The sequence below is a fragment of the Pongo pygmaeus genome, chromosome 14, assembly GCF_028885625.2.
Source record: "Pongo pygmaeus isolate AG05252 chromosome 14, NHGRI_mPonPyg2-v2.0_pri, whole genome shotgun sequence".
In the NCBI taxonomy this organism is placed as follows: domain Eukaryota; kingdom Metazoa; phylum Chordata; class Mammalia; order Primates; family Hominidae; genus Pongo; species Pongo pygmaeus.
This window is the reverse complement of record NC_072387.2, coordinates 82,097,631-82,123,991: the sequence shown is the minus strand read 5'-3', so window position 1 is coordinate 82,123,991 and position 26,361 is coordinate 82,097,631. Positions and strand designations below refer to the sequence as shown.

Here is a 26,361-nt window from a genome sequence, read left to right as displayed (position 1 = left end):
CTGTAGGTTAAAAAACATTAATTCAAATGTACTATAAAATTAACTACAGAAATCATGGACTGTATTAAAGAGAGACTAAGGATTCCTTAAATAAATATTAGGCAATTTAGTGCACCCCAAATCTAGAACAGATTATTGCAGTTAAGTTAATGCTCAAATCAAACACATCAATTCCTACTATGAAGTCAGCCTTCGAGGAACTTAAAAAAACAGTTCCTGGGGGGAGGAATCTTATTGGAGGAAACAAAGAAATGTACAAGATGAAGAAAAAAGCCCATTATAATCAAGAATGGCACCACTAAAAGCAACATATGCTCAAAGATAACAGAAATCACGTCAGAGTTGGTCAGGGAAAGGTTACACAGAGGTAGCACTTAGAATCTTGAAAGATTTGGACAGGCATGGTAAAAAGGAGAGATCATGCAGTTATTAATGATACGTAAGTGGAAGTAAAAAAACAAAGCCAAGCCTTGGAATAGTTACTCCTTTCACCACACACACACACACACACACACACACACACACACACACACACACACACACACACGCCCTTAACGATCAAGACTGGAGGGCCTTAAATGTCAAAATATGGTTGGATTTTATTCTACAGGCAATGAGGCATCATTGAAGATGTTTTAAACAGGGAAAACGGGGACAAAAATATTTTTTATAGATAGCAGAATGAAAACAACAGGGTATAAGAAAAATTCAAGAAATTCTAAATAGAACTTACTTCTTACTCTTTCATAAGAATATTAGCAACTACCTTGTTTTAATACCTCATGATATAACAAATTATGCTATTAAATATTTCAGTTTTTCTAAACTGAATGATAAGGAAAGGTGTGTGGAGGGGAAACAGCGAGAACTATACTAAGATCGGCCTCACTCCTTCTTTTTGAAGGGAAATAGGTAAGAAAAAGTGAACTCAAAGACATATTCTCTCCTCGATTACAAAGGACCCGAAACGGGGACTGCCTATACACTCGGCGTGAAAATTAAGCCCCAAACCTGGCAGCTTGGGGGATTCTTTACCCCACGCGGGAAAGAAAGCGATGATAGTCGCAAGTTACCTCGAAAGCGTCAATTAATCCACACTGAAGGCTTGACCAGCCGCCAGTGCAGACACTTCGAGGGACCAAAGGCGTCTCCAGTCGAAAGCACAAGGTTGCAGGCCCTCAACAAGGGATTTCAAGGCAGGGGACCGTTAGGACCCGTAACCAAGACAACCACCTCCACACCCGCAAGGAGGACAGAAGCAGCACTCCCACAAGCCGCCGGAAGTCAGCTCTCCCGGATGTTCCGGGATGAGCGGAAAGCAACACATGCTGGGAGGTGGAGTCCAGAGGCAAGCCCCGCCTAGGCCACGGGCGGAAATGGCTCCTCGCCTTGCTTTGCCGCCCCTCCTCACTTTCGCCCAATCCTCGCGGCCGTCAGAGAGCCAACCAATGTTTGTCTCGGCATTTTCCCGCGAGAAGTGTTACTAATATCCGGGAATGGAAAGGGGAGAACTTCCGGGTGAGGCGTAATTGTATCCAAGCTTGAGGCGTTTTGCTGGAAGAGCACTGCTGGGGTCAGGATTCTGCGCGGCGAGGCAAGATGCTCAAGTCCAAGACGTTCTTAAAAAAGACCCGGGCAGGCGGCGTGATGAAGATTGTGCGCGAGCACTACTTGCGAGACGACATCGGCTGCGGTGCGCCCGGGTGCGCAACGTGTGGCGGGGCGCACGAGGGGCCGGCCCTGGAGCCGCAGCCCCAGGACCCGGCGAGCAGCCTCTGCCCGCAACCGCACTACTTGCTGCCCGACACTAATGTGTTACTGCACCAGGTGCGTGGGCGGGCGAACCGCGGACAGCGCGGCCCCGCGGGGACAAGGGGGTATGGCTGATAGGGAAACTGAGGCCCAGGGAGGAGGGTCTTTGGCAGTGTCACATACCTAGCGAAAGGGACACCCCCTCGGGACCGAAGCTTCCTGTTCCCCAGGCCGAGGTTCTTTTCCTTGTGCTTTAAAAAATTTAGTTCTTGGAGTCGTATTTTAGACACGTTATTTTTCTAACTCCTGGTGTCTCTTCTGCCTTAGATTGTAAGTGCCTGGAGGCCGGGGACCTGGGCTTCTGTGGCCTCCAGCCTGCGACTCCCAGGCAGCTTGTAAGTGCCTAGGAACAAAAACTATGTGGGCCAACGTATTTCTTTATTAATACCCTTAATTCTACGAAGTTTTGTTATTGGTCTAAGTGTGCTTTTTTAATAGATCTGAAGGGTTTAGTGACTATTGTCTCGTTTTCTATAGCCAAATAGCTTCTTGGCTTAACTTATTCAGTGTTTTTAAAACGTTAAAGTATTTATGCCTAACATAAAACAGGATTTTATGTTTGACAGAGCTACTTACAAATGAATATAGGAAAAATTAACTTTATCTTTCTTTAAGATTGATGTTCTTGAGGACCCTGCCATCAGGAATGTAATTGTGCTACAAACAGTTCTTCAAGAAGTGAGAAATCGCAGTGCCCCCGTATATAAACGCATCCGAGATGTGACTAATAACCAAGAGAAGCATTTCTATACTTTCACTAATGAGCACCATAGGTAGGAGGAATATTACGTTAAATATCAGAAAACCACAGGATTAGCTAAATTCTGGAGAGGGTTCCTGTAAGTAATTTGTGACATTGTCAGAAGATAAGTGATAGATTTCATACCTTATTTGATTCTTACATGGCTGTGTAGAAGGTAATGCTAAGTGGATCTCCCTAAGATCACACAGGCATTGATGGGCTCAAGCCTAAAACCAAGGTCTGCTGACTCCTAGACTACAATAGGTACTTTTATTTCCAAAATGTTTTCATTTTGAATTGGGTTTTAGCATGAGTTGGACCATAGAATCTTGGAAGATGAGATTTGCGTAAGTTCCTGGAATACCATATTATGTGAACTACTAACAGAGGGTAATAAAATATATGAGTTTGTGAAGTTTCTATTTTGTTTAAAAATAGAAAGTAGATTTATTCTTAATGGTCTTTTTAAAAGTTTAATACTTTGCAACTGATTACATATTGAGCAAAATTAGGTTAAGGAATATAATTCTTTTTTTTTTTTTTTTTTTTTTTTTTTTGAGACGGAGTCTCACTCTGTCGCCCAGGCTGGAGTGCAGTGGCGTGATCTTGGCTCACTGCAACCTACGCCTCCCAAGTTCAAGCGATTCTCCTGCCTCAGCCTCCTGAGTAGCTGGGATTACAGTCACGCACCACTATGCCCGGCTAATTTTTGTATTTTTAGTAGAGACAGGGTTTCACCATGTTGTTCAGGCTGGTCTCGAATTCCTGACCTCGTGATCCGCCTGCCTCAGCCTCTCAAAGTGCTGGGATTACAGGCATGAGCTATCGCGCCTGGCCAGGAATATAATTCTTTTTTGTGCTTTTAGATTCAAGACCTTTGAACTCTGTGTGTGGTCTCAAAAAATATGATATTGCCTATTATGTTATATTACATAAATAATCTGTGATGAGTATGGTACTTTTATTGGATTAGATCAGGGCTTCTCAATCTTGGCATTATAGATATTTTGAACTGAATAATTTTTTTGTGGTAGGAAGGCTGTTTTATACATTGTAGGATGTTTGACAGTGTTCCTAGCCTCTTTGGCAGAATCACCACCCCTTACCCCCACTACCACCACTACTCAGTTGCAATGATGCAAAATGTCCTGAGGGGCGAATTCACTCAATTGAGAACCACTGGATTAGAGTGTAGACTTCTGGTAATGAAATTCCATCAGATTATGCACATTTTTAAAAACCTTAATTTCTCAACTTTCTTGATTCTTATATCTCAAACTTCAATGTTCTTGTAAAGAATACCAGTAAAGCCCTTGTAGGCTTCTTATTGTTAGTACCTCCTTGAAATCCAGAAATAGAAACATCACTTGTTTTTCAGTGCAGAAAGACCCAAGTTTAAAACCAATTTAAAAATTTATGACTGTGTCATTCACTGATAAGCTTAAAACATTAGCAGCTGGGCGTGGTGGCTTAATGTCTGTAATCCTGGCACTTTGGGAGGTTGAGGTGGGCAGATCACTTGAGGCCAGGAGTTCCAGACCAGCTTAGCCAACCTGGAAAATCCCTGTCTCTTAAAAATACAAAAATTAGCTGGTTGTGGTGGTACATGCCTCTAGTCCCAGCTACTTGCGAGGCTGAGTTGGGAGGATCACTTGAACCCGGAGGTAGAGGTTGCAGTAAGCTGAGATCGTGCCACTGCACTCAAGCCTGAGCTACAGAGCAAGACTCTGTTTCAAAAAAAAGCGTTAGCAAGTGCATTCAACGATGAGGAATAAAATAATTCTAAAACTATTAATATAAATCAAATTATTAAATTGAATCTATTACCATTAAGTACTGGAAGCTATTGTAGTGAACTTTGCTGTTGTACTTAAACCTGGCTTTGATGAACAGATTTAAAGAAATAGATGAATGTGTTGACATATTTGGGAGTTTAGATAGAAGAAATACGTAATATCTATTAGTATACCTGACTTTTCAGTCTCTACATAGCTTCAGCTATTAGTGTTTAATTTATATGCATTATTTATTAATGGATATTATTAATTAGTGGATAATTTATATGCATTATTAATGACTGTAGAATTCTGATTATAAATGATCTAATTATACTATTTGTAGCTTTTAGGAATTGCTATTAACCTACAGTTTGAATGAAATCTGATTATCAGACCTGTGAAATTGTATTATAATTTGTCTCAACAAACTGTTATTTAGTGTCTCAACCTAAAGTATAAATTCTGATCTTGAATTTTTCTTTTTAGGAAATAAAATTGTATTAGCCTTTTTCTTGTCCCCTTATTAGCATAATTTTCTTCTTTTCCAAGCAAATTGTTTCTTAAAAACTTATAGGAATCTTAATTTCTTCTCTGAGGTGTACATCTGAATACATTCAAGAGAAAAGATATACCATTGACTTTTTCTAGTTTAGTGGTTAAGCATTTATGTGCTAAGAGTTTTCACATATCCTTGTTTCTACTGATTTCCTTTTATTTTGTTTTTTCTTTCCTTTCCATTTAGAGAAACCTATGTAGAACAAGAACAGGGAGAAAATGCTAATGACAGGAATGATAGAGCGATTCGAGTAGCAGCAAAATGGTACAATGAACATTTGAAAAAAATGTCAGCAGACAACCAGCTGCAAGTTATCTTCATAACAAATGACAGGAAAAACAAAGAGAAAGCCATAGAAGAAGGAATACCAGCTTTCACTTGTAAGTCTAAATGTAGAAGTACTTAGTGCGTGTTTGCAAATGCGTGTGAAAATAATCATCAGGCCTGTAGTCAGATGTTCACTTTACCATTTAGTATTTTCGTAGTCCTATATAACTTCATGTGATATTTTTGTATTTTCAAATTTCACATAGTTTTTAACCTAAATATGTTGTGGTGCCCAGTGGCTGTTAATTTTCGCCTCACTATTTGCAACTGGTTTAGCAATGAAATCTCATAAATATACTGGAACCTCTGCTTCTGCTTAGGTATGATCACATCAACAGATTTTTGGGTTTTGTTTTTTAAATAAATTGAGGCCAGGTGCTGTAATCCCAGCACTTTGGGAGGTCAGGGCAAGAGGCTTGCTTGAGACCAGGAGTTCAAGACCAGCCTGGGCAACATAGGGAAACTATAGCTCTACAGAAAAAAAAAAAAAGCCATGCATGGTAGTATGTAACTATAGTCCCAGCTACTCGGGAGGCTAAGGCAGGAAGATAGCTTGAGCCCAGGGATTCTAGGCTGTAGTGATGTGTAATTGCGCCGCTGCACTCCAGCCTGAGAGACAGAGTGAGACTCTCAGTGTCTCTCAATGAATGAAAGAATGACATGTATACTGTCGCAAATAAGACTATCCATTTTTTTCATATCTAAGGAAAAAACACTTATCAAAAACAACATAAACTTATTTTTTCAGGTGAAGAATATGTAAAGAGCCTAACTGCTAACCCTGAACTCATAGATCGTCTTGCTTGTTTGTCTGAAGAAGAGGTATGTTTTTGTTTTATTTTGTTTTTGAAAAGTAAAAATATTAAAATAGCCACTTTGGAATATTAGGCATATAGTTACCAAATTTAAAAATTGGAATGTCGGTGGGTAAGCTGGATTTGGAATAGTTGTATTATAAACAGGAGTGGATGTCATAGGCTTATTGAAATGCCATTCCTAAAGGAGTTAACTTTCTAAAATAGATATATTCCCATTAACCTGAGTAGGGCCTGGTACATGGTAGCACGGTTTGGTTGAGGAAAAAATGAATGGAGTCCATGGCTGATTTGTGAATAAAGAGTAGCTGTTGACAAATAAAGAAGTGGCAGGCACTGCAGACAGGAAAGAAGAGGGAGGGGAGTGTCCAGATAGTAAAGACCTAGAACTTATTCTGTAGGTTAGTAATTTTTCAATTGATTTATAAAGATCTCCCTGAAGGGCTGCTATGAAGAGGAAAGGATTCTGAGATCCTTTCCTTATATGTCAGGCTAAGAAAAAGTAATGGTATATGAATGTGGATTGGTGGAGCAGGAGAGAATGATTGGAAATGGTATTTGTTTGTAAGACCACTCTCATGTCAGTGTGTAACATTAAGCATTTTATCCAGGAAAGATTAGAGGCAGAGAGGTGAGTAAAGGAGTCATTACAATAGCTGATGTGAGAAGGAGTGCTAAGGGAATAATTAAATTCTGAGCCTTCATTTTCTTATATATAAATATATGATGTTTAGCAATAATAACTTCATAGTGTTGTTATAAGGATCAAATAAGATGATAACTGTACCATTAATACAATTTTCATCTCAGTGCCTGACACATAGGTATGGTAAATATAAATGGTAGCCCTTGTTATAGAAATAGGTTTTAAGTGATAGGACATTATACATAAAACCAGTCTTTACATTTCTGTCATCCCTTCTTACCTTTATGATACTTTATGAAACCAAAAGGAAATGAGAAGATAAAAGTTGGGCTTGATTTTTGAAATACAGATTTAGTGTTGCCTTAATATGTAGCCACTTAGTTATATATGACTGTTTAAATTTAATATGTATTAAAAATTCAGTTTCTTGGTGTACTATCTTTCAAGTGCCCAAGAGAAACTTGTGTCTAGTGGCTAGCATATTAGAGATGGCAAAATGAATACTTCCTTCATCATAGAAAGCTGTTTTTGTTAGCACTGGCCTATAAGAAACACTGCTATCTTCTCTCCTATTCAGAGTTGTGTATATCATAACGTAGATTTCAAAAATTCTCTGATATTAATAATAGTTGTGTATTGAGTGAACAGAAGACTTATTAGCGGCATCTTTTGGTTTGCTTCTTTCATAGAATGAAATAGAAAGTGGAAAAATAATATTTTCAGAGCATCTTCCCTTAAGTAAGCTACAGCAAGGCATAAAATCTGGTACATACCTTCAAGGAACATTTAGAGCCAGCAGGGAAAATTACTTAGAAGCTACAGTATGGATTCATGGCGACAATGAAGAAAATAAAGAGGCAAGTATGTGAATAAATTCCTTATACGCTAAAATAAAGATGATATTTTATATATTATGAACACTTAATGGTAAATACTATTTGCATAACATATGAGGCTTCACATACTTTAAAGCAAATAGTAACTTTTTTCTTTTTTTTTTTTTTGCAGTACTCACAATTTGTCAGGTAGTTTTTTAATCTTTGCGCATGGCATTTCATTTAATATTCAACCCAACCTATAAAAACTAGGTAGTGTACTCTTATTTGACCAATTATGACTTGAGATTTAGAGAGCATAAATAATTTTTCCAAAGTCTCTTGGTACCAGTGTAAGTTATGATGGAGCCATGAACACAGCCTGTGTTTTCTGACTTACATTTTTTCTACCTGATACTGAGAAATTAAGGTTGTGGAATTAGGGACACAATAGAGAAAGAAAATCTATAAGGGAGAAATAGAGATTCCATAGAGATATTCAGAGTGTATGTAAATATCTGTTAGATGATCTTCCCTTTATTATATTGCCGTTAAAAATAATTTGGGCAAGTGCCCTCTGTTGTTTTAAACAGGTTATCTTACAGGGACTTAAACATTTAAACAGAGCTATTCACGAAGATATTGTGGCTGTGGAGCTTCTCGCCAAGAGTCAGTGGGTAGCACCATCTTCTGTGGTTTTACATGATGAAGGTCAAAATGAAGAAGATGTTGAGAAAGAAGAAGAGAGAGAACGAATGGTATGAATCTAAGCAGGATTTTTTTTTTTGTCTGTGTAGCTTTGTATTATTAATATGTCAGCTTTGGAAAACAAGTTTCGTTGCTCTCAGATTTATTGCATAAAATCATAGTTCTGTATATTTAATGCATGTCATACACATGGTTTTTTTCCTCTTCTATGTAGTTTTCTTTTATTGTCTTAATTTGCTCAAATAAATGGGTTTAAATGCAAACAGACTGTTAGTATGAGTTAATACAAGTATGAAACTGAAAATCTGTGACATTCAAGTGTGTTATTAGACTTAGTGAGATTTAAGTAAATACGTATTTAACATTTTCTGAAATGCTTTAAGTAATGTTTTAGGAAATGTTTTAGAAAATGCTTTAGGTAAAATTCCCTTAACATAATAGACGTACTTCTGGGCCATTATATTTGCGCAACTTATCTGATACCATATTTATTATGAAGAGAATACTTTCAGTTATTTCTTATGATATGAGCTAAATCTACTTGATAGGACCTATTTCTGTATTTTATAATTACAATATTATAAATAGTTGGAATGCATGTAACAGTTTTTTTATTCTTCTTTTTCCATCATTTATATTCATTGCTCTGGAGTCTCACTATAAAGTTATCCATGGAGAGTCCAGGCCTTTGGATAGCGTTAAGAGGTGAAATACCTTAGGAATTTTTGTTATTTCTAATAGCAGACACTCTTTATTTGGGTTTTTATTTTTTATAAGGAAGAACCTTTAGAATTAATAAATAAAGGTCCAAAGGGAACTAGTCACCATACCACATAGTTAATTTGTACAAACTAGTACTAAAAGCCTAATCTAATTCCCAGACCTGTGTGTGTATTTTAGTCAGTAAATCCTCATGTTAATCCTGAAAAGTGTTGAGTTCTAACATATATATTCAGTTATATTTATTTATTTGTTTTTGCTTTTTGATTGTTTTGTAGTACTTTATTATCAAGAGAGAATGTCTGGTTTGGTTTGGCATGTTCTTGTCTAGAATTTTGAAACATCAACATTCTGTAGTCTTATGTCATAATTTACTGCCTGAATGGATTAGTATCCATGTATGTATTTTGATTTTGAAAGGAAATTGCCTGATAATACTTAGAGGAATATAACTGAACATTTTAATTTTTATATCTCAGCTTAAGACTGCTGTAAGTGAGAAAATGTTGAAGCCTACAGGTAGAGTTGTAGGAATAATAAAAAGGAATTGGAGACCATATTGTGGCATGCTTTCCAAGTCTGACATTAAGGAGGTGAGTAAAGACCATTTACTGTGTAATAAAAAAAAGATAAACATTTAATAGAACTTATAGCCTTTCTTTTGCCTCCATCCTCAGATTTTTTTTGTGTAAAATCTTTATTCATAATTTTTGCTAGTCAAGAAGACATCTCTTTACACCTGCTGATAAGAGAATCCCTCGAATTCGCATAGAAACCAGACAGGCTTCTACATTAGAAGGACGGAGAATTATTGTTGCTATTGATGGTTGGCCCAGAAATTCCAGATATCCAAATGTGAGCTTAAAATATTAATTTTATGTGGGGATGTTTAATTAAAATTTTGTGAATAGTATTTCTGCTTTTAATAAAAATAGAATCTACTTTTATGTAGAATTTGTACTGAAATTTAGAGATATTTCACAAAGTGACCTGGTAAGTAGCATGTCTACTTTGAAAATTAATTTTATGAAATTCCAGTGTAAATCATTTGGTTAATTTTATGTAAATTTCTTCTTTTTGAGAGAGTCTCACCCTGTTGCCCCAGCTGGAGTGCAGTTTTGTGATTTCAGCCCATTGCACCCTCAGCCTCCCGGGTTCAAGCGATTCTTGTGTCTCAGCCTCCTGATTAGCTGGGACTACAGGTGTGCACTACCGCACCCAGCTAATTTTTAGTAGAGATAGGGTTTTGCTGTGTTGGCCAGGCTGGTCTTGAACTGGCCTCAAGTGATCCACCCACCTCAGCCTCCCAAAATGCTGAGATTACAGGCGTGAGCCCCTGTGCCTGGCCTCTTTTATGTAAGTTTTTAAACCTATAACTTTTATTGATCATGACTATGAAAAGTGAGTTCTATATAGATTCTAATCAACAAATTTTGAAAAAATTATATTGGAAGCACATTTTAAACTTGAACATTAATAAGAAATAGATGCTTTAGAATGTAAGAGCTGGACCCTCACAAAGGTTCCATCATAAATCAGTTGAGAAGTCTTGTCTAATTTACTAAAGGGTAATTTTTCAGAAGTCGTTATGGGAATATTTAGGAATACTGAGAAGATATGTAATGCTGAAGAATTTAATATGATAAGATGTAAATTTGCTATAAAATAGGCGTTTCTAATAATGCCTCTTGGTTTCAGGGACACTTTGTGAGAAATTTAGGCGATGTTGGAGAGAAAGAGACTGAAACAGAAGTTTTGTTACTTGAACACGATGTTCCCCATCAGCCTTTTTCACAGGCTGTTCTTAGTTTTCTGCCAAAGATGCCCTGGAGCATTACTGAAAAGGTAAGTTGAAAGTAATTTGTAGTGACTTTATAAATTATTATATCCTGCCTAGTTTGGTTTAATTTCTGTGTGTGTTTTTAAATATGTGGACACCACGATCCCTCTTTTCCTGCATTTTGTTGGGCATAGCATTCTTAGGAATTACAGAAGAAGTCATTTGCTTCTTCACTGAAGGGTAAGTTTTTCTATGTGGCAGACACTTGGATATGTTAAATGTTTCAAAGGGAAGGAAACCATTAGTTACAAATCATACGTGGTGTGTCTCTGCTCCAGTGCAGGAAAAATAAATGTGGTTGTCATCAAGAAAATACAGCTAAATTGTTTTTGTGTACATATTACTGATTTCACAAAAGCTATTAATATGTTGTAGTTGTGCTTTGGAAATAATTTATTTTATCATTTCATGTCTTCTAGGACATGAAAAACCGAGAAGACCTGAGGCATCTGTGTATTTGTAGTGTAGACCCACCAGGATGTACCGATATAGACGATGCTCTACATTGTCGAGAACTCGAAAATGGAAATTTGGAGGTATTCATATGTAATAGTGTTCTTACCTAAATATAGTTCTGTTCTGAGTTCATTTTCTTTTGACCTAGAATAGAATTTGCTTGTTAATTACTCTTGTGAAGTATAATTGTAGCTGCACGCTATTGGCCATATGTCAGAAGTTGAAATGGTAGAGGTGACTGAGTCTTTTTTAAATTTAGCTAAACTTTATCTTACTAAAACTCCATTAGGTACATTTACCCAGTCAAGCATATTGACATCCTTTTATTTTTATCTTTTTAAGGTTGGTGTTCATATTGCTGATGTGAGCCATTTTATTAGGCCAGGAAATGCCTTGGATCAAGAATCAGCCAGAAGAGGAACAACTGTGTATCTTTGTGAAAAGGTAAATGTATTGAATTTAAAAATTTAACAATCATGGACACTTAAGGATTCTTAAACGGCCATGAATTAGCTAAGAAAAATACATGGAATAAGGTGGCTTTAAATCACTAAATATATTGCAAATTTTTGTTATCGAGTGGTTCAAATAACAAGTAAAGTATTGTGAAAGTCAAGGGGAAGGTTAAACTTAGTCTATTAGTGATTTATTGTCAGAGTTCTTCTGTATACTTTTTTCCATAAAAATTTAGTTTCTCTTTTCTTTTTTTAGTATTTTAAAAACACCTTGTAGTTTATATTAAGCATTGGAGAAAGGTCCAGTTATAGAGTGTGTCAGTTATCAAGTATAAACTTCTACAGACCAGAGATTTAAAACTTTCAGAGGACAGCTAGGTCGTTAGTGTAGAGGGCTTAAACTTAGATTAATTGGCATGAAGTCCAGTTTTCCTTCATAGCTTTCCTTCTTTAACAATTTTGTGTAAGTGCTTTTATAGAAACAAACCTTTTATTTGACCTTTTGTCAATTCTCCTATTTACAAAAACCGGAACACTCTTTTCTTTCCTTGTTTAATTAATGTTATTTGAGAATAGAACCTCAAATAAATGTATGGATATAGCTAAGTAATCTGTGGTTCTATTTTTATCTTTTGCAGAGGATTGACATGGTTCCAGAGTTGCTTAGCTCTAACTTGTGTTCCTTAAAATGTGACGTCGACAGGTATTTCTGCATGGTTTTTTTTCCTTGAAGACATTGTATTTACTACTTTAACCTGATTCCCATTAACAAATACTCTGTATTTTCCTTCACAGGCTGGCATTTTCATGTATTTGGGAAATGAATCACAACGCTGAAATCTTAAAAACGAAGTTTACCAAAAGTGTTATTAATTCAAAGGTTCGTTTCAGGGCTATTAATCTCTAATTTTTAAACTTTTTGGTACTTTTTTGAAAAAAGCTAAATAAATTTTTTAAAGATTCATGTATATGTATATATACACATATATGAAAATATTTATATATTTGAAAAGAGATGTTATGTATAATTATTTATATGTATATTTACTTAACCTAAAATAGAAAAAACATATAAATGCCTGAGATATAAACATAGTCTAAAAAAGTCCACAGCTGCGGGCACGTGCTTACACATGTACAGATGCACTTAAATTTACACTAAAACTCATTTGGCCCTTTTGCTACCTACTCTCAGAGAAGAATGCAAAACAGGCCACCAGAGTCTTATTGCCATCTTTGTTGACCCAGCCAGTACTAAGCCAAAGTAACCAGCCCCAGCTCCACTGCCATCACCTAAATTTGAGATTGCTGCCCACTTCTTGAGAATTTTTCAATCAAGCTAGATGCTCTTTTGAACATGTAAAGTGGATACAGACAAATGTATTTCAGTTTGGGTGGGAGGGGAAGAGTCTTTCTAGGCAGAAAAACAAGGGCTAGGTCTGTGCCCTCAGGATAGAATGGGGGCATTGTTACAGCAAAATTTTGAGGGTTTTTTTTTTCTAGTTATAAGCAGATAATTTTTGATGTGATTCAGAAATTAGTTCATGTTACAGTTGTCCTGTATTCAGAAACTTACAAAGTATATGTACTTGAGAAGACCAACTAGTGGTTTTATGCCCTAACTCAAGAACCCTAGTAATTGAAGCTGTTCCTACTTATAAATGGTTAGTGTTTTAAAAGTCAGCAGGTACACGACTTCTTTCTTCACATTTTCTCACAGAAATGATGTTTAAGTCACCGTTGGATTTTAGTAGAACTAGCCTGAGATCATGTTAATTCATAATGGAGCCAGGTTGTCTTTCTTGTCCTTTTCCTGTTTTTTTTGTACTTCTCCCAAAAATCCTTTATGTTCTCTCTTATTTTGCCCTACATCTTTCTTCAAGATTTGCCAAACCCCTTATCTTCTAATGATCTGTTTTCCAAGCTTAACCTGTTTTTTCTGGCCCTTTGGCATCCTTCTTGCTGTTCTGCTAACCAGTGGTTGCAAAGAAAACTGTTAGACTGATAAATAATGATGTGTGAATTATTTAAGCCATCACAGTTTGTACTTTAAAATAAGAATGACTTTTAATTCTTTAAGACTTGGTCGGTATAACAAAATGATATGAAAACAAACCTAGTGAACATATAACATAAAACCTTTTTCAGAGGGGAAGCTCTTAGCCTTTAGTAGATGAGTTGGCTCTCCCAGGACTCCGACCTGACCTGCGTTATCTAACTCTGTTATGCTCTTTCTTATTTTCTCTTGTGAAGCTACTCTTTAGACAAACAAAAAAAAAAAAAAAAAAAAAAGAAAAAAAAATGGTGGATTTCTCTGAGAGAAATAGGAACAGAAGCAGTTATTTGTATATTTGGGTTATTTGTCATTGGGGATGACTTTAACCCTGTTCTACTATGATTTGTCTGGTGTTTACATTCTTAATTTTGGGTATTTATTAGATTTCCTGCAAAACATGGTGTCTTGACTCCTGCAGTCTTAATTATTTGCAGGGGAGTAATGATCATCTGGAAAGGATTTCATATTTGTTATCAGAGAAGGAATCGATCTAACCTCCCTTTGTGTTTTATTTTAGCTAACAACATTGCCATTTTACCTTTTAAAATGTGTTTGTTTATGTTGTATAATGCCTCAGATAAGAATTAATGAACCAGAAATCATAGATGTGAAGTATAATATCATAGCTAAGAATTTCTATTTTGTTACTGATTTTAGGTTTTCTGAAATCATGGATTTTATGTAGTGAAAGTAGGAGGACATTGAAAACCATTTTTCTATCATTTATAAGAATTATATAACATACATTTTCTTTTTTAGGCATCTCTGACATATGCTGAAGCTCAGTTGAGAATTGATTCAGCAAACATGAATGACGATATTACCACTAGTCTCCGTGGACTGAATAAACTAGCCAAAATTCTGAAGAAAGGAAGGATTGAAAAAGGGTATATTTTGTTTTTCATAGTATTAAGATAATTTTTATACTCTTTACATTGTTTGATCATAGGCAGTGATGAATTATTTAAAAGGGTGAATAGAGACTCCTGTTTCTTCTAGCTTCCATTTATGTATGTATGTATGTATTTGAAACGGAGTTTTACTCTGTCACCCACGCTGGAGTGCAGTGGCACAATCTCGGCTCACTGTAACCTCTGCCTCCCGAATTCGAACGATTCTCCTGTCTCAGCCTTCCGAGTAGCTGGGATTACAGGTGCCCACCACCACGCCCAGCTAATTTTTGTATTTTTAGTAGATATGGAGTTTCACCTTGTTGGCCAGGCTGGTCTTGAACTCCTGACCTCAGGTGATCCACCCGCCTCGGCCTCCCAAAGTGTTGGGATTACAGGTGTGAGCCACCATGCCCAACCTCTAGCTTCCTTTTAAATGTTAGCAACTTGATTCTGGACTGATGTTTGTTCAGGAGTTCCATCCTTGTAATTTGTTGTGTTAAAAAATTGCGTTTGAGTTAAAGATCTTGAAGAAATTCCAGGAAGGCAAGAACTCCCTAAGATTTCTAGAAATTGTTTCTAATTTTAATTAGAAATAAGTTTCCAGATTTTCACATTGGGTTTCAGAGGTTTAAATAAACGTAGATTAGGTCCTCCTTGCACTTTAAATTTTAGAGATTATTTAATTCAACCCTCTCATTTTTTAGGCAGTTAAAAGTTGCATAAAAGGAGTCTTCCCAAAGATCTGACTAGTAACAGATGTGAGTCTTTTAGCTGTTATGTCATGGCTTTTGCCTAACTACAAAAGGCGTAAGGTATAGAGTATTAACTCAGGCATGTTGAAGGAAACCAGTTAAGAGAAATTTGACTCTTAAAAGACGTTGTTGACTATCAGAGGAAACCAAGTACATGAACCTTCCAGATGTTGGTCTCAGAGTTCCCAAGCCCCTCTAGGATAGGGTCACAAGCAGTTACTAAAGGTGTGGTGAGTACGGATTGTACATTTGTGTCATTTCATAAGATGCGCCCATTTAAATTCATTAAAATTAATAAAATTAACAACTTAGTTCCTTAGCCTTACTAGCCATATTTCAAGTGCTCAATAGCCACATGTGACTAATGACTATCACATTGGACAGGGCACACATAGAAATTCCCATCACTGCAGAATGTTCCGTTGGACAGTGTTTGAGGTAGTTATATATCTATGTCTACTAACACCTCAGTTTTCAGGGAATTTTTTATGTGATCTTAAATATGAAACTTGAAACTGAAAGGATCATTTGGGCGTGCTAAAACCCAGTGGACGCTATTAAACTTGAGCAAAACTTTTGCTTAAGCTTGTCACTTGGATATAAGAAGAAGATAATTGAATTTTTTTGTGTGACACAAAACACCACAAAGTTTTTTTTTTTTTAAGCAATGTAAATAAAATGCAAATTGAAGCTGTATTTATTTTAATAGTTTTAAAGTAAGAATTCACATTTGTAACATAGCTTTTTAAAACTGGGAAGGATATTTTTTAATTTCAACAGTCTGTATTTTTAATTTGGTAAGTAGATGGTTGCCTACTGGGAAAACATCATTGAATCATTTTAGTCTTAGGGAGAATTGAAAAAGCAATCAGAAAAAAAAAACCATCTTTTGCCTTCTCATGGGTAGACATAACATTTTAGGTGTTCTATGAGGAAAAATGATCAAAATGTGATAAGTATACCTTGCTTTTTATGTCAAAATCCCTTAATAAATACATATCAGACCTGAAGTAGAGCCTTGTTTTGAGTGCACACTACAAGGCAAGAAAGGAATATTTTTGAGATTCTCTTAGTATGTATTCCTACTATAGTTCTTTTAATAAAGGTGAGGAATTGAGGAAGACAAGGACTTAGACTTAATGTTTCTTTTAACTTGCTCCATCTTATTTTAATTTTTCTCTTCCCCTTCTTTTCCTTCTCCATGATTGTTCAAGGTTGCCCAGTCTCATTAAAATTTTTAGTTTTAGGTTGATTTGGAGCTGACCTCATGAAAGTTATGTCAAGGTATAAGAAACATTAGACTTGCCTTGCCTTGTGGGAGTTTACTTTCCAAAGGAGAACTTGCCAGCTCATTAAATGAACCATGTGTGTAAAGTCCTGAGCATGGATTGTTTATCTGACACTTAGCAATCAAATATTAATAGCCATCACTACTTGTAACCTATTAGTAATAGTAGGTTATCAGTTGCTTCTCTGTTGGTTCAGTCTTTGTGGAAGATACTTTTGAACTGTGGATCTTCTGGTGTTACTAAGCTACCCACAGCAGCTTCCCTTTTGCCCCTCTTTATTGTCCCCTGCCCCAATAACTCTTTCCTGTAGTAAATTTAATACAGACAGTCCCCTTCTTTATTTGTAAAAGTGATTAAAAACTTATGTAGCTCAATAAAAACTCATCGTTTGGATACAGAAGATATATAAACCCTCAGAAGCACAGGGATTCAGATTTCCTTGTGTTGCTATCGTCCTCTTTTGTTAAATGCATTTTAAATCTACTGAGCTGTTCATGAAAGCTCTACTGAGCTGTTTATGAAAATAGAACATGAAACAGCAGATGGTCATAAAGCCTTCAGAAGACCAACTGTTACACACTTGCTGTAGTCATTGTCTTTTTTAAAAGAATAATTTCTATAATTTTGTCTTTTATTGGCTTGCTTGACTATAATTTTTCTCTTTAATTTTTATGTAGGGCTTTGACTCTATCCTCTCCTGAAGTTCGATTCCACATGGACAGTGAAACTCATGATCCTATAGATCTGCAGACCAAGGAACTTAGGTTTGTAATTTTTTTGATGGGCATTAGATAAGATTTTTTATTTTAATTGTCACGTCTACTATAAGTAAAAATAACGGAAACATTTATATACAAAATAACGATTGGGGTCATGATTTCTACTTTATTTGGCTTGCAAAGGACAGAAAAGTAAATTTAAGCTCAGTTTTCTATAAAACTGCGTTTAGTCGCATAATAGAAGAACTTTCAATTTGAATTGTTTGCTTTGATGTGTCATGTATTAGAACTTGACTAGTAATAGTTACAGTAAAATAAAAAAAAAATTACCCCAATTAATTTCTAAAGTAGAATATACTGTAGTGCAGGGGTTCCCAGCCCCTGGGCTGTGAGCTTTACTACCTGAGCTCTGCTTTCTGTCAGATCAGTGGCAGCATTAGATTCTCATTGGAGCGCCAACCCTATTGTGAACTGTGCATAGGAGGGATCTAAGTTGTGCACTTCTTATGAGAATCTAATGCCTGATGAAACCATCCCTCCCTCCCCTCGTTGCATAGAAGAATTGTTTTCCATGAAACCCGTCCCTGGTGCCAGAAAGATGGGGGTAGGATAGAATAATGGGTAGTAGGATAGATAGGGTAGAATAATGGTGAAGATCATGGGTTATGAAGCCAGACTCCCTAGGTTTGGATCCCTCTGCTGTTATTACTATTATATTTCCCACTAAAGTAGTTATTTGACTTCTCCATGCCTCAATTTATTTGTCTGTAAATTGCCTATAATTGATAATGGCACCTACCTCATAGGGTGCTGTGAGGGTGATATTAGCTATTGTTGTTTATTGATTTAGTTAAGATGTGGGAAACAAGAATTTTTTTGTTAAATCAGGGTTTAGGCCTCTTTCCCTGCCTCTTATTTACATTAAAGTAATTTTGGAATTCAACATGCATATGCACTTTTCTAATAGATGACCAAGGGTTAAAAATGAGAATATACTCAGATTTTTTACTTAGAATAAATATGTGCTTTAGTTCTATTATAATATCTAAAAATGCTTTATAGTAGAACTTCTGTGTAAGTATGTCTAATATTAATGCTAATAATGAGCCCAGTACTAAGAGCTTTTATGAGCAAAAGGTTGACACTAGCTTTGCCAAAGTAAAACATCAGCCATTTCTTCTTATCAAGAAGAAGAAAGAACACATTTCTGAGATGTCCCCATGTGATTGGAGGTCTTTCTAATATTTTTAAAATGAATATACTTTAGAAATATTGTCAAGAAGTTACAAGATGAAACTTGAATGGAAGGTTAATAATATGTGTTCATTGACTTGCAAGACAGAAAGCACTGTATCAACAGAAGGTAGATCATTTACTAAACTAACTGAAAAATGTATGTGAATAACTATGTAGAGAATCACAGCAGTATCAGATTGGTTAAGAGTTTTGAAGTCAGATTGTGTGGACTCAAATTCTCATACTGCTAATAACTCTCATCTTGAGCAAGAGAATAATGAATATATCCTCAGTTTTCTCATCTGTAAAACAGAGTGTGTGGGTGTGTGTGTTGAGGGCAGGATGTACTTTTATAGCACAATGAGTGACCCATTGTAAGTATCCAGATTAGCTATTATAAATATGGTCTCTTCATTTGAGTAATTTATTGTTAAAATTTTTGGTTTTTAAGCCAAAATGTGTATGATCTAAATAGCTTTTAGTTCTTGTAAACTTTATTGATTTACAATTAAATAAAAATATTTTTGGACCTAGTAAAATCAAGTAAAAATGCTTGTTTTCATTTCATATATAAATAGAGTGGTAAAGCTTCTGTTTTTGAGTGCAATTTTGTTGTTGTTTTTTGACACAGAGTCTTGCTCTGTCACCCAGGCTGGAGTGCAGTGATGCGATCTCGGCTTACTGCAACCTCCACCTCCCGGGTTCAAGTGATTCTCATGCCTCAGCCTCTCAAGTAGCTGGGACTACAGGAGTGTGCCACCAGACCTGGCTAATTTTTTTATATTTTTAGTAGAGTCGGGGTTTCGTCATGTTGGCCAGACTGGTCTCGAACTCCTGGGCTCAAATGATTTGCCTGCCTCGGCCTCCCAAAGTGCTGGGATTACAGGTGCGAGCCACTGCAACTGGCTGAGTGCAATTTGTAAAGTCTCCTCTAGCATGTAAGATTTACTCATGCAGTAGTTGCATGATAAGAGATTGTTAGCAGAGTAACTGAGAGATGAAAGAATCGTAAGTTATTTAAAATACAAATGTACACACACATATGAATGTTTACATAGGAAATGCTCTTATTATCTTCTTGGTAACAAAGGTAACCTGTGAAAAAATATGATATATAGAAGTCTCAGATTCTCTTTTTTGTTTGTTTAATGCTTTTTCCATTGGCAGGGAAACAAATTCCATGGTTGAAGAATTTATGTTACTTGCCAATATTTCTGTTGCAAAAAAAATTCATGAGGAATTTTCTGAACATGCTCTGCTTCGAAAACATCCTGCTCCACCTCCATCAAATTATGAAATTCTTGTTAAGGCAGCCAGGTCAAGGGTAAGGTCCTATAGTTTGAAAAATCATCTATTTGTGTTTTGATCTATCTGTTGTTCTAAATAATTTATATTCATATTTCCATAAAGGTTTTATTGTTTGTTAATAACAAGAATATGCCAATAGTTCTTTTTTCTTTTGGTTTTTTTTTTTTTTGAGACAGGGTCTCACTGTCACCCAGACAGGAGTGCAGTGCCACGATCTCGGCTCACTGCACCCTCCACCTCCCACCCAGTCTCCAGCCATCCTCCTGCCTCAGCCTCCTGAGGAGCTGGGACTGCAGGCGCACACCACCATTAGTGGCTAATTTTTTGTATTTTTTTGGTAGAGGTAGCTTTTCACTATGTTGCCCAGGCTGGTCTCAAACTCCTGGATTCAAGTAATAATCTCATCTCGGCCTCCCAAAGTGCTGTGCTGGGATTACAGGTGTGAGCCACCGCACCCAGCCTAATGTTTTTAAAGAGCACCCTATGCTAAAGCCAGATGTTTAGACTAAGATCTGTGCAGCGTCCTGGTCATATAAAACTCTTCCATGTTTCCTTGTCTTTATGCATATTTCATATGTCTGTGTTGCTTCATGGCTCCTGTCAACTGCCTGACTTTACAAATAATGTATTTTTTTTTTTTATTTATTCAACTCAGTTAAATCCTTTCCATTTCATGTTCATAAGAAAAATATATTTATTGCATACATGGAAAAGGGGAAACTATAGAAAGGGCACATTTTTTCAGCCCTGTATACCCACTACTTCTTGTTAGTAGATTTTCATTTAGAGGTGCTTACCCCTTGGGTGACTATGGCCTACATTGCTTTTCCTTGGATTACCTAGTTAGGCCCTATCCTTCCCATCTAGAAGAGTGCTGGGAGCAGTAATGTTGGACTGCAGGGCATTATTCGATCACGATGGCATTGGTTTCTGATTTTGGATCAGACCTTTACGGCATGCATGCCCAGCTTCTCCAGATTCATAGGAATTGAATCAGCTTCTCACTCCTCTGCTCCAAGGCTTACTCTGTAAATAGGGATTTTTTCCTTCATTATCTTATTTCTTCCAAAGACCTAAGAGAAGAGATGTATATTTGACTCATCTCCCTAGGGTAGAACAAAGCAGCTAAATTTGATGAATCCGAACATTGTTCTGACAGAACTGTAGTGACCAGTACAGTTTTGTTTCTGGCTATTACTTCTACTTTGAAGGGAAGGAAAATAACAAAAACATGTTTGTTCAGTCAGATCAGTTATATTTTGAAGACATAATGGTACTGACTTAGAAATGTTTAATATGGTGCTCTTCCCTCCTTTTTGTTTACAGAATTTGGAAATTAAGACTGATACAGCCAAGTCTTTGGCTGAGTCTTTGGATCGGGCCGAATCTCCTACTTTTCCGTATCTAAACACTCTGTTGAGAATATTAGCCACTCGCTGTATGATGCAAGCTGTGTACTTCTGTTCTGGAATGGATAATGATTTTTATCACTATGGCTTAGCATCTCCAATATACACACATTTTACTTCACCCATCAGAAGGTATTTTTTCCTCATGAAATTAAAGGAGATAGAAAATAGTTAATTTTGAATTTTAAAAGCACATATTGTACTGACATACCGTGGTTCTTATTTCTCCATCTATCTAGATACGCAGATGTTATTGTTCATCGGCTTTTGGCTGTGGCTATTGGGGCTGACTGTACTTATCCAGAGTTGACAGACAAACACAAGCTTGCAGATATATGTAAAAATCTAAATTTCCGGCACAAAATGGCTCAATATGCCCAACGTGCATCAGTGGCTTTTCATACCCAGGTATTTGCCTTCTGTCGATAGTGCTAGAAAAAATGAAGTTTTGTTCATTTTTAATTTCAATTTTTTGTTAATTTCAAAATTTTTAAGACTGTTTAAATAAGTTGTATGTTATTTTACAGTTATTTTTCAAAAGCAAAGGAATAGTAAGTGAAGAAGCCTATATTTTATTTGTAAGAAAGAATGCCATTGTGGTATTAATTCCAAAGTATGGTTTAGAAGGGACAGTCTTTTTTGAAGAAAAGGACAAATCAAACCCACAGCTTATTTATGATGATGAGGTACGGTATTTCTCATGTTTGTTTTCTTTTCTGGGGGGCACTTTTTCTTTGAGAGTTCATAAATGGTACCTATAAAGCATAAAATTATTTTTTGTACCCTGAAGAATTTATCCTCATCTCCAAATACATGCCAGAAAATCTACATTTAATTTTGCCAACTAAGCTATGGTTTTACTCACAATTTCTCACCACTATATATCTTCTCATATGCAATTGTTGTCTTTGATTTCTTTCTTTTATACCATGTAAAGTTTTGCCCTACATGGAAAAATAAATGACTATAACTCAGGGAAGGAACTTTTTTTTTAAACTTACTTCTGGTGTTTCTTATTTGGCACACATACTCCTTATTCTCCTTAGGAGAACCACAGCCCTGAGAATATTTGAACAATAAACTGGCCAAAGTACCTTTGTGTTCCTCTACTAGACTAAAAATTTCCTATTTGTTAGTGGGGTGATTAATTAATCACCAAGAATTCAATGAACATATATATTAGAACTACCTTAATGAAGGAGAAAGTATGCACATAAATAGGTCATATTTATGTGAGACTACTAGGTTTGTGGCCTTGGTTATGTTGAATACGTAGATGCTTACTAATTTTTATATTTAAACTTCTACTATGTAAGGTAAATTGTAAAGGATTAGAACAAAGCCTCAAATGTAAGGAAGCAATTAAGAATGATAAAATGTGTTTTGTTTAGATACCCTCACTTAAAATAGAAGATACAGTGTTCCATGTATTTGATAAAGTTAAAGTGAAAATCATGTTAGACTCATCTAATCTTCAGCATCAGAAAATCCGAATGTCCCTGGTAGAACCACAGGTAAGGCCAAACTTAAAATTTCCTTGTCGTGATGGAACAAACAGTACATATTTTGTCAAAGAAGGGACATAAGTTATTTCTGTTTAATGTTAGAGGGAACCCTGTAAGTAGTGTAGAAACCAAATATTTGCATAGCACATCCTGTTTTCTCACTGATTTCTTTAGGCCACGGGATTCTAGACATCTGAGATTCTGTTCAGGTCTTTGGTGCCAAAATAAAAAGATCTTCCATTCACCTGCCTAGTCTTTTCTGTCTAGAAGTTTTGAACTCTGCACTTTGAAGATGGAAGTGTAGGTGTTTCACCTAAGATACTGGTTCTTAACTTTTGTCCTTCCCCAGCACACTTGAAATCAACTCTGATTCTGTCAATCACAGTGGCTCCCCGTGGGGAAGACTGTTTTATAGTTAAAAAGAACACTTCCTAAATGGCATACTTCCCACCTATTGAGACCATGTCTACCTTTTACATTTTTGAACCACTGCTACTTTGTAAAATACATTCTGTGTATAAAACCTTTAATTAGCCCCCTTTCCCCTCCCTACCACTACATCCTTTTAAATTTGAAACTGGCAGTGGGGAAGAGGAAGATGAGGATGAGATGTATTTTATCCTTTAAATCACCTTATTTCCCCCTATTTGCATTACTTTAGATACCAGGAATAAGCATTCCTACGGATACTTCAAACATGGACCTTAATGGACCAAAGAAAAAGAAGATGAAGCTTGGAAAATAGCTATATTCAACAAAAATCTTCAAAGACTGGTTTCTTTTTTAAAAGAAAAAACTTGAAAGAACACTTCTAAGCTTAAGTGTGTGATAGTTTATTACTTTTAAGTACATTTTAATAATTTCAGACATTTGCATTTTTATTGAATGGTTGACTGTATCTGTCCCATCATACTACTTTACTTCTGGGTTGAACAGAATTATTTATGCAGAATAATTCAATTCAATATCCATCACTTAAATACAGTGACAGGACAGCAACTTCAGGGATCTGTAAAGATCATTTAAATGGAGTGCTCATCTCATTGAGGAGCAGATTAATTTTGCATAAGTACTTTGATTATTTAATATTTGTAAGAAAAAATCTTTCATTTTCCTACAGAGGAAAATAGAACAATTTTAGAAACAAGGAACAATCTCTTTTCTAAGTCTTGGAAGCTGTCAGTGTTGAGGATGTAATCTCCTTTGCCATCTTTAATTCACCTAACTTACACTAGGTGTTCTCTTACTGTCTTTAAAAGCTTCCTGTATTTTATTAGTGGTCCTTGAAAAACTGTGAATGTTTGGGAATTGGTAGAAAGTCAAAAAGTAGGATATTTTGACCTGACTGGAAAGATGGTTGTGTTTTTATTACCAGGTAATAAGTGTGATCATTGTTGAACTTCAGCTCCAATGTCTCTCCAGAATAAGACATTGGCATTCAGATGTCTACATCTTGTTACTTACAAAATAAAAAACAGGTAATTAGTAGCTTTTAAATTGTAGTTATGTCAGTGTGTATACATGAGGGGAACTGTATAAAGACATACTAAAGGGAACAGATTAAAATAAGTATTATTAATAAAATTTGGTGTGCCAGACTGACTACTTCCCTTACTAATCACAGAGATTAGTAATGATTAAATTAATATCTTCAGGAATATTTTGGGATAGGGTTGCCTTAAAACATTTTACTTGGCTTATTTAATTTCTAAAGCACTTACGTTGTGCCAGGTTCCACTCAAGTAAACTATTTCTGCCTTCAAGGAGCTTGCAGTATAGTGAGAAAAGCCTGGCAAGTAAATCAGCAGGTATACTAAATAGGTGGTCATTTAGGCACTCAATAAATGTTGACTAATTTTTCCAGTTTCCTATTACTGAGGAAAACCTCCATACATTGAGGTAGAAACTTGTGTCAGTTAGAGGAAAATAGACTTGAGTAGTCTTTGGTCCAGGTAAAATGGGTCAGTGACACTAAAACAGGAGAGTAGGAGTCAAAAAACCTTTTCTGTGAAGTGCTAGAACATTTTATACTTTGTTGGCTATGGTCTGTATTGCAACTATAGTACACAACTCTGCCATTGATAGTGTGTAAGGAGCCATATACAATATGTAAGCAAATCAACATGACTGTGTTCCAACAAGGCCTGATTTGTTAAGTTTCATATATAGTCATGTGTCACTTAATGACAGGGATATGTTCTGAGACATGTCACTTGGCAATTTCATCATTGTGTGAAAATCATGATGTAGTTATACACACCTAGATGGTATACCCTATGGTATCCCATATGGGATAGCCTATTGCTCCTAACCTACAAACCTGTATGGCATATTACTGTACTGATTACTGTAGGCAGTTGTAACACAGTGCTAAGTATTTGTGTATATAAACATATCCAAACATAGAAAAGGTAGAGTAAAAATATATTTATAGATATATATAAGATATAAAATGGTACACCTATTTAGGACATTTACCATGAACAAGTTGGCAGGACTGGAAGCTGGCTCTGGGTGAGTCAGTAAGTGGTTAGTGAATGTGAAGGGCATGATATTGCTATGCACTACTGTAGACTTTTATAAACACTATACACTTAGGCTACATAAAGTAATTTCACTATGATGTTAACCATGGCTGTGTCCCCAGGCAATAGGAATTTTTCAGCTCCATTGTAATCTTACGGGATTATTATCATGTATTTGGCCATTGTTGACCAAAAGTTATGCAGCACGTCATAATTTTGATGTGTCACAAAACATTACTCATTTGATTCCCCCCACCATTTAAAAAAGTTTGCCAGCTAGGTGCGGTGGCTCATGCCTGTAATCTTAGCATTTTGGGAGGCTGAGGCGGGTGGATCACCTGATGTCAGGAGTTTGAGACTAGCCTGGCCAACATGGTAAAACCCTGTCTCTACTAAAAATACAAAAACTTAGCTGGGTGTAACGGCGGACGCCTGTAATCCCAGCTACTTGGGAGGCTGAGGCAGGAGAATCATTTGAACCTGGGAGGCGGAAGTTGCAGTGAGCCGAGATTGCACCACTGCAGTTCAGCCTGGGTGATGAGAGTGAGACTCCATCACAAAAAAAAAAAAAAAAAAAAGAAAAGAAAATTAGCCAGGTGTGGTGGCAAGTGCCTTTAATCTCACCTACTCAGGAGGCTGAGGCAGGAGAAACCTGGGAGGCAGAGGTTGCAGTGAGCCAAGATCGCGCCACTGCACTCCAGCCTGGGTGACAGAACGAGACTGTCTCAAAAAAAAAAAAGAAGAAAAACTGCCTACAGGCCATAGTTAGCCTGCAATAGAGAAGAAAGGGAAGTAGGGCAGTGCATGACTGGCCTTAGGTTTTTTCTTCCCAAGTTTATCATGCTTCAGCTACTAGAAAGGTTTAATTCAGGGATAAGTCCCAATTGAGTAGTTGAAGATGATCAGAGACTTTGCTATTTTCCCCTAAGTTCTATTCCATAATCTAAAATGTTCTGTTTCTAGTGCCAGTTCTTATGCTAAGCAGATTACATGGAATAT

The 26,361-nt window shown here is 36.3% G+C and overlaps 2 protein-coding genes across 13 annotated transcripts in view; one reads left to right on the top strand and one right to left on the bottom strand.

The window, feature by feature from the left end:
• PIBF1 (progesterone immunomodulatory binding factor 1) overlaps positions 1-1,742 on the bottom strand; it is a 233,896-nt gene extending 232,154 nt beyond the window's left edge. For all 8 annotated transcript variants that reach the window (XM_054446984.2, XM_054446978.2, XM_054446979.2 and 5 more), the window contains exon 1: positions 1,074-1,742. The gene's annotated coding sequence lies outside the window, so the exon portion shown is untranslated. The remainder of the gene's footprint in view (positions 1-1,073) is intronic.
• DIS3 (DIS3 homolog, exosome endoribonuclease and 3'-5' exoribonuclease) lies at positions 1,509-24,421 on the top strand. 5 transcript variants are annotated; one of them, XM_054446974.2, is made up of 21 exons: positions 1,509-1,827; positions 2,428-2,585; positions 5,075-5,268; positions 5,964-6,037; positions 7,366-7,533; positions 8,085-8,249; positions 9,399-9,512; positions 9,637-9,774; positions 10,618-10,764; positions 11,179-11,295; positions 11,558-11,659; positions 12,309-12,373; positions 12,466-12,550; positions 14,486-14,613; positions 17,338-17,424; positions 19,783-19,939; positions 21,250-21,464; positions 21,572-21,740; positions 21,860-22,018; positions 22,724-22,846; positions 23,499-24,421. In XM_054446974.2, the coding sequence occupies exons 1-21, from the start codon at positions 1,600-1,602 to the stop codon at positions 23,580-23,582; spliced, it is 2,877 nt and encodes a 958-aa protein (XP_054302949.1). In that variant the 5' UTR covers positions 1,509-1,599; the 3' UTR covers positions 23,583-24,421. The 5 variants fall into 5 exon arrangements, with proteins under 5 accessions (XP_054302949.1, XP_054302950.1, XP_054302951.1 ...); XM_054446975.2 differs by lacking the exon at positions 2,428-2,585 and adding an exon at positions 2,080-2,147 and having other exon boundaries at positions 1,528-1,827; XM_054446977.2 differs by lacking the exon at positions 1,509-1,827 and adding an exon at positions 2,085-2,147.
• Positions 24,422-26,361: the final 1,940 nt, after the last annotated feature.